The sequence below is a fragment of the Gossypium raimondii genome, chromosome 6, assembly GCF_025698545.1.
Source record: "Gossypium raimondii isolate GPD5lz chromosome 6, ASM2569854v1, whole genome shotgun sequence".
NCBI classification, from domain to species: domain Eukaryota; kingdom Viridiplantae; phylum Streptophyta; class Magnoliopsida; order Malvales; family Malvaceae; genus Gossypium; species Gossypium raimondii.
Genome location: NC_068570.1, coordinates 56,184,725 through 56,192,169, shown reverse-complemented (window position 1 = coordinate 56,192,169; position 7,445 = coordinate 56,184,725). Strand labels below are relative to the sequence as shown.

General features: G+C 33.9%; 1 protein-coding gene across 1 annotated transcript; it reads right to left on the bottom strand.

The window, feature by feature from the left end:
• Nucleotides 1-2,481: 2,481 nt before the first annotated feature.
• LOC105772127 (uncharacterized) lies at nucleotides 2,482-3,646 on the bottom strand. The gene has a single exon (XM_052632097.1). It carries the CDS (start codon nucleotides 3,625-3,627, stop codon nucleotides 2,482-2,484), a length of 1,146 nt encoding a protein of 381 aa, XP_052488057.1. The 5' UTR covers nucleotides 3,628-3,646.
• Nucleotides 3,647-7,445: the final 3,799 nt, after the last annotated feature.

Genomic DNA, 7,445 nt, shown 5'->3' with positions numbered 1-7,445 from the left:
CGAATATGAGTGATTTACGATTGTCGGATATGACTAGATGAGAGATCAAAATGAGAGAACCTGACTAACAGTATCAAAATACATGGTATTTAACTTTTGCCAGCTTAAACTATTTGCTATTCAAGTTTTTGTTCTCATACTTAAAATTTATTGATTTATTTGTTTTTATTGTGTTATATATATATATTCAAACAGGGATGTGGGGTTGAAATAAGAAATAAGAATATGCCAAAACAATTGGTAGTGAACCTTAATATAATCAAGAATCACACTATAGTTGGCATTGTATTCCTATATGATTTTATTGTATGCATTTCCTCATACATGCTTTTGATATATATATATATATATAATATAAAAAGTTAATTTTCATAATTCCAATCCAACAAATCACAAAACAAACCCAAACAAATTACAGATGAATCTCATACTAATGTTGAAATAAAATCATACAAACACAAATAAATCTTAAACGAATAAATTTTAAACCAAGTGACATTGAAACTAATATATATGAATTGTATTGAGATATTTGATGAAATAAAAACTAGTGATTGATTTGATCCAATCCTAAAAATATTGACCATGAGAGCAGCCAGGATAATATATACATTGTGCCTAGAGGATAACTTAATCATTGGATAATAATAGGTATAGAAATTACCCATGATTTTTCATTATTATATATAAATCATTTTTAAGGAAAGTAGGTTGAAATTTATTAAATTATTAGTGAGTTCAGATAATTCAACTTTAAAAATTATAAAATGATTATCAAATTACTTTAAAATTTTCATTTAAGTCGTTTAATTGTCCAAAAGGTTTTGTTAAAACAATTCTGTATGACTATTTTGCTTGCATTCCATTGTTCATTTTTTTTTTTGTAAAACAATTTTAAATTTGAATCAAAATCTAAAAACATAAAATAGTCACTTTAAAATAAAATTTGTCCTGTTTTGGTCACTCTAATTCTTTTTCAATTTAGTTATTTTAATTACTATTATTAGGTGAAATAATCATTGCCGTTAAATATTTTGTATATAATTTAGAAATGGGTGCATTCATTGATTTTCTATCATTCTCTATTTTATTATTATATATAATTTTTAAAATATTTTAATAAAATTACATAATGAAATTAAGATTAAACTTTTGATTACTCATATAAAAAATTATTTTTAAAATTGTCTAATAAATGTTGAAAGAGTAAATGATAATTAAATCAAATACTACTTGAAAAGATATCGAAGAATTAAAACTTAATAACTTTTATTTGAGCATTTTATAAAAATATTTTTATACGGTAATTTTGAAAGATTTAATACATTTTACTATTACAAAAAAACTCAAAAATATTTATATAAATAAATCTAAATAAAAATATTAAATTTATTATTAAAATTTTAATTTAGAAGGCGAGATAAATGTCACAATGCAAAGAAGAAAATTTGAAAAAGTCTAGCTTATTATGCCACTAAAGTTTGCAAAATTGGACTAATGATCCAACTGATCAAACCACCAATTCTTGATCCAGTCAATTCAACCAATTCATTTAGATTCATTAAATAAATGATTAAAATTTTATAAAAAATAATATATAAAAAGTTTCAATTCAATCTAATCACGAATCCTGAACATGCACAATAAAAAAAAACTTAAAAAATAATTTCAAAATTATCATTATTTGTAATTATAATTTAATTATTTAAGATATTTAAGTTTCAAATAGTCCAAAAATTCATTTCAAAATTTCTAAGAAAATACCTAACGCTTTATAAGTTTTATAAAACATTCAAAACCATATTTATTAATCCAATATTACCCATACTTAAAATCATTATTGATTAATACAAAAATAATAGAATGTAGGCTTTATGTTTTGAGAAACTAATTATTTTAATAAAAATCAGAAATTTTAATATTTGTTAAAATTATTTAAAGAAATTAAGATATCCATCATGAGCGTAGCAACAATGGTTAATCATCTTGTTACGAGTATTCTCTAAAATGATAGACGATTGATCACGGAATGGAAGTCCATTCCAGAAATTGGTAGCTTCTAAAACCCATAAATCATTACTGTTGAGAATAATTAAATTAATTAAGATAATTTAAATAAGAAATAATTCAAATCTTACAAACCCAAACAAATCATAGATGAATCCCAAAGTAATATTGAAATCAAATCATACAAACCCAAATCGATCTTAAACATAGTAACAATGAAACCAAATCACACTTAGAATTCGAGCATCCTTTATCAAAGAAGTAGGAATGAAATGCCAAATCCTTTGTGAACTCCTTTGATCAAATAAATCCTTTGGTGCTTTTCATTTGAATAAATCACATCTACAACCATGAACGTAATTAGAACTGATGTTGATAATGAAAACAAAATCATGAAATAATAGCAATCAACAACATTGATGATTGAAAAATAATTTTTTAATCATTTAGAGTACTTACCACAAAGCTTTAGGCTTAACTGTAACGGCATTTGTAGTGGACAATATAGTTGCATGCAAACTTTTCACACTTGAGAATTTCTTCTTGGCAAAACTTTCCACAACGAGAGCATTCAGGGAAGCCCTCGACCTTCCTAAAAAATTTAAGATCATGAAGATAATTGTGATTATAAATATGATAAGCCATTATGCTCCCATCCTTTAGAAATGGAAATTGTCCAAGAACATATTCGATATGAGCAGAAGTATCACAGGTTGAACAAGAATAATACCAAAGGCCTGGATCTCTATCTTGCTCACAAATATCACAATAACTTTTCTCCTTATCATCACGATAAGTAAGCTTTAGCTTGTGTTCATCAATTTTGTGAAGAGCTGAATGTGGTAATGTTAAGCATCCAAAATCCAAAGCAAATCTGCACTTTCCACATCTGAATGTACCATACTGACACCTTTCACGACAACCATTACATTTCTCTTCGCATTTGAAATCAAAAAAGAGAAAGTGCTGGTGTCCTTCACATTCAATGATATCAGCAACTTTAGCACACCTTATGCACATGTCCCAATATTCTTCAATTTCGTAGAAGAAACCACTACAACGTTGACTGCAAAAGTCACATGTCTTAAAGCTGTTGAAATCGGGGGTGGCATTGCTTTGACGAAACCAATGTTGCTTGATTCTTGGCAATTCAGCACAGGTTTTATGAAGAAAAAAGGGGCATTCTGGACAATAATAGAAAATATTTGAGATAGGTAGCATGCACCCATCACATTTTCTATCAATTTCCTCCTCCATCTTGTCTGCTAACGCCAAGCAATGTTGATGACTCAAATGTTCAATCTTTGCAGCTTCCCCAGCTTCATTCACCTCAATAACACGAATGGACTGCATAGATTTTTCTTCAAGCTCCGCACATTGCTTTTCATCCTCAATTACCTCGTAAAAACTTTTATTCTCTAAGACACAATTCACATGGACAACGTAATTGCAACCTGACTTCCTACAAGAGTAACTCCCACGATCTAGTTTTACTTCATTGAAACAAATCTTGCAATCTTGCCTTGTAAGACCTTTAAGAAAATATTTATGAAAAATGCAGTGATCATGTCGAGAAAATTTGATGATGCGTGGGAGTGAAGTGCAATCCTTATGGACCATGAGGCTGCATGTTGAACATATATATAAAATATAATTTCCTTCAGTGCCACATGCATCACAAATGAATGAATCTTGTCTCCTAAGTAAGGTGAATGGATGTTGATGACGACTTTTATCTTCAACAGTAGACCTCGACTAAGCACATTTAACATTAATGTTAAAATGGCAAAGAGAACAACTGTAAAAAGGTCTGGAATGTTACTTTTGGCATAGGTTGCACAAGTAATCACTATCACTACAGTTAAGAATAAGAGGGTGTAAGCGATGTGTAAGGTGATCAATTTCAGTGGGTAACTCATCAAGGCATTTCTTGTGAATGATGAATGGACAGTCAGGACAAAGATATATAGCATCTATCAATGGTTCATGACACCAGGAGCAGTTAAATCTTTTGGGTACATCTATGATCGTGGGACTTTCTATGAAGGTCAATGGATGTTGGTGGATGTCATGTTTGGACTGTTGGCTAAACTTAAATGAAGAAGATAATTGAGCACATTTGATGTCAATAAAAAAGAACACCGCCAAATACAGCATTCATAAAAAAACATGTTACGTTTTTCCTTGCATAATGCACAACCATATATCAAATCATTAGGATGTGGCCTTTGCTGAAGAAAAAAAACCTGCGTCTGAGTGCCGGGGATGGAGAGGGTGATTAGGAAGTGAAAGGGTTGCCTCTGCACATTACTAGTGAAGGTGATAATTGCAATGAATACAAGTGAAGCATGGAGCTGAAAGCAGTGCCCCACATCCATCGCAGTGAGCTTTGAGACCTTCATTGCTTTGCTCTGCCACTAACACCAAGGGATGTTGCCGATGATAGTAATGGGTAATCTGTTGCACCGACTCGTCGTGACTCTCATTCTCATTCTAGTTCTTCATTTCCATTAATTAGTGTGGTTGTGAGAAATGAAAAAGAGGAAGGAGATGATAGGAATGAAAGAAAGGCAGAAGAAAGGAAAGAGTGAAAAAGAGATGGGTAGAAAGAGGTAGGAAGTAAAGAAAGAAAAGAAGGGTGAAGATGGTGGAAGGCATTGCAATTCATATTTAATAAAAAAGAAAAGATGCCAACTTTCTTCTCTTTCATATCGTCTAAGTAACTATGTCCAACACATACCCGAACACAATATCGAGAGGGGTACAAGAATGACCCTCTAAGAACCTTCCACTTTAAAGCTTCAAGCTAATCCTTTTGGACCATACTGAGGGGAAGAAGAAACTACGTCTCACTACTTGCTTAATGGGATAGCAGCTAACAAATACCAAATATACATTAAAGAAGAACAAGTTTGGACATAAAACCAAAAAGCCATTATAAATACTACTACTTCCTCCAAACATACACATGACTTATTCATTAGTCAGAATATGAAAAACTCCCTTACCAAGTACCAACAGAAATGAGAGGAAGAAGATAGGGAAACAAAACACACGCACAAAAAGAACATTCAATTTCCACAACATTCAGAAAAAAGGACACCCGCCTTTGAAAAGCCTGGAGACAATTTGAAGTGGTTCCATTTCAGTACTTGCAACCTTCACAGATGAAGAAGAAAGCAAAAATAAAACAAAGTCAGCTCCCAATATGTATCATCAGGAAGGCAAAAACAAAATTGAAAACAAAGAATCAAGACAAGTTTTGTTAAGGCATGCTACAGCAGAGCCCTTAATCATCAGTCGAACCACCCAACCCCTTAGGGAGGCCTTTGCACAGGCTTTAGGTTCTTAAGCGCACTTCTTTTTAAGCAAAAGGCACCAAAAAAGATTGTCCCATGTCTAATATCAATAAGTGAACAAAGAAAAAAGAATAACATAGCCTATCAATAACTTTTTTGTTGAACATCAAGTATCAAGATAATCGAAAATCCCTTATTTCGTCATCAACGGAGCAACCAATGCATAAGCAAGAAAATTCAAATTGCCAAGAGAAGTAAAAGATAATATACTTGAGTCAACAATACGAAGAAACAGAATTTGTCAAAGATTTTCATCGCAAATGCAACTCAAAACTAACAGATAGTATAATATAACAAGTTTTACAACTCACCAAGATGTCGCCACAACCATCAACGTCGGTCATCTCTACACAATCTTCATCACTAGACCGAGTATCATTATATGCCATTTTCTAATGATCCAATTGTCTATCCCGCACATGACCTTTGTTCCTCGATCATCTTCCTCCCATTTTCTGTACCTACGACTTCCATGGTGCTCCTCCTCATCCCTTCCACGACTTCTATATTTATGGTCAATCTCATCTCTTTCTTGTTCTCTCCCTCGAGGCTCCTCTTTATCCGTACCACGCTTCATCCACCTCTCCGGTCATCATAATCTTGATCGTCTCTCATAGATCCACTATCCGGTTTGGTGATCTTACTTTGAAGTCCGCCATCTTGTCGCCATTATCATAGTCAATCTCTCCTCCGCACCTAATCGACCTAGAATAATCATCCCTTTTCGGATCATCTTTCTCCCACCTAGAATATTCATCCCTCTTCGATCATCTTTTCCCCACCTAGAATATTCATCCTTATTCCGGTCATCTTCCCCCACCTAGAATATTCACCCTATTCCGATCATCATTCTCCCCATAAGCTTTGGCATTTGATTCGAATCAAGCTTAGCATCCTTTGGATTGTCCCTTTGCGCTCCAATTCGCTTCCTAAGTTTCGCTTCTTGACTTCAATTCGGTGCTTGTCATGATTTTCATCATCAAGCTTCCTCTTTCCTTTCATCATTTCTCTATTGCTCTCGATTTCGCAATCTCTAATCTATCATCCTCATTTAAGGTCCTTCCCTTCCATCATCATTCTTGGTCGCATAAGATGGAGAGTCTTTTTCTTCTTGATACCGACGAGTACCTCTAACACCATGACCGTCATCATCACCTCTATGTCCTCTTCTGTGTTTGTCGCCAGATTCTTCTTTTCAATGGTTAGACGCTTTACATCGGTCTTTGTCGAGTCACTAGAACTTGTATCACTATCATCTCGTCAAAGAGCGGATCCCTTCTACCCACCCTTTCTCTAGCTTCGCACCTTGCCAATTTTTCCGCCATAGGATGAATTGGAATCTTCATCATCGTAATCACGTCTTCTACCTCTTCTCCTACCCTTTTCTACCATTACATCACTTGTATTAGAATCATTTGTTATCTCCTCAGATCATACCTATGACCACGTTTATTTACTATTTCCTTTTAAGATCTCTTGCTCTGTCTACATCGAAATCCGAGTCACTATCACTACCTCTCCTCCGCTCCCATTCAACTCGATCTTCCCTTCTGAACTTCACCTCTCTTCTTTTCCTCTCAACATTAGAATCGAGTCATCTTCACTTGGAGTCATTCCTACGACGACCTTTCTTAACCATTTCCTTCTTACGACCTTTCGCTCTGTCAAGATGTAATCGATTCACTTAGCATGTCCCTCTCTCTCCTCGCTCCCGAAATAACTCAATCTTTCCTTTTGAACTTCACCTCTCTTCTTTGCCTCTCACCATCGAATCAAAGTTGTCCTCACCGGAGTTGTGCCTATGACGACCTTTCTTAACCATTTCTTTTCTATGACCTCTTGCTCACAAGATCGTAATCGATTCACTACACATGTCCCTCTCTCTCTCGGCTCCTAGTTGACTCAATCTTCGCTTTTAAACTTCACCTCTCTTCTTTGCCTCCCACCATCGTAATCGAGTCACCTCACCGAGTCATGCATTTGACGACCTTCATTAATCAATTCCTTTTTATGCCTTCTTGCTCTATCAGCATCAGAATCAGATTCACTACCCTCAAACTTTTGCTTTTGAACTTCACC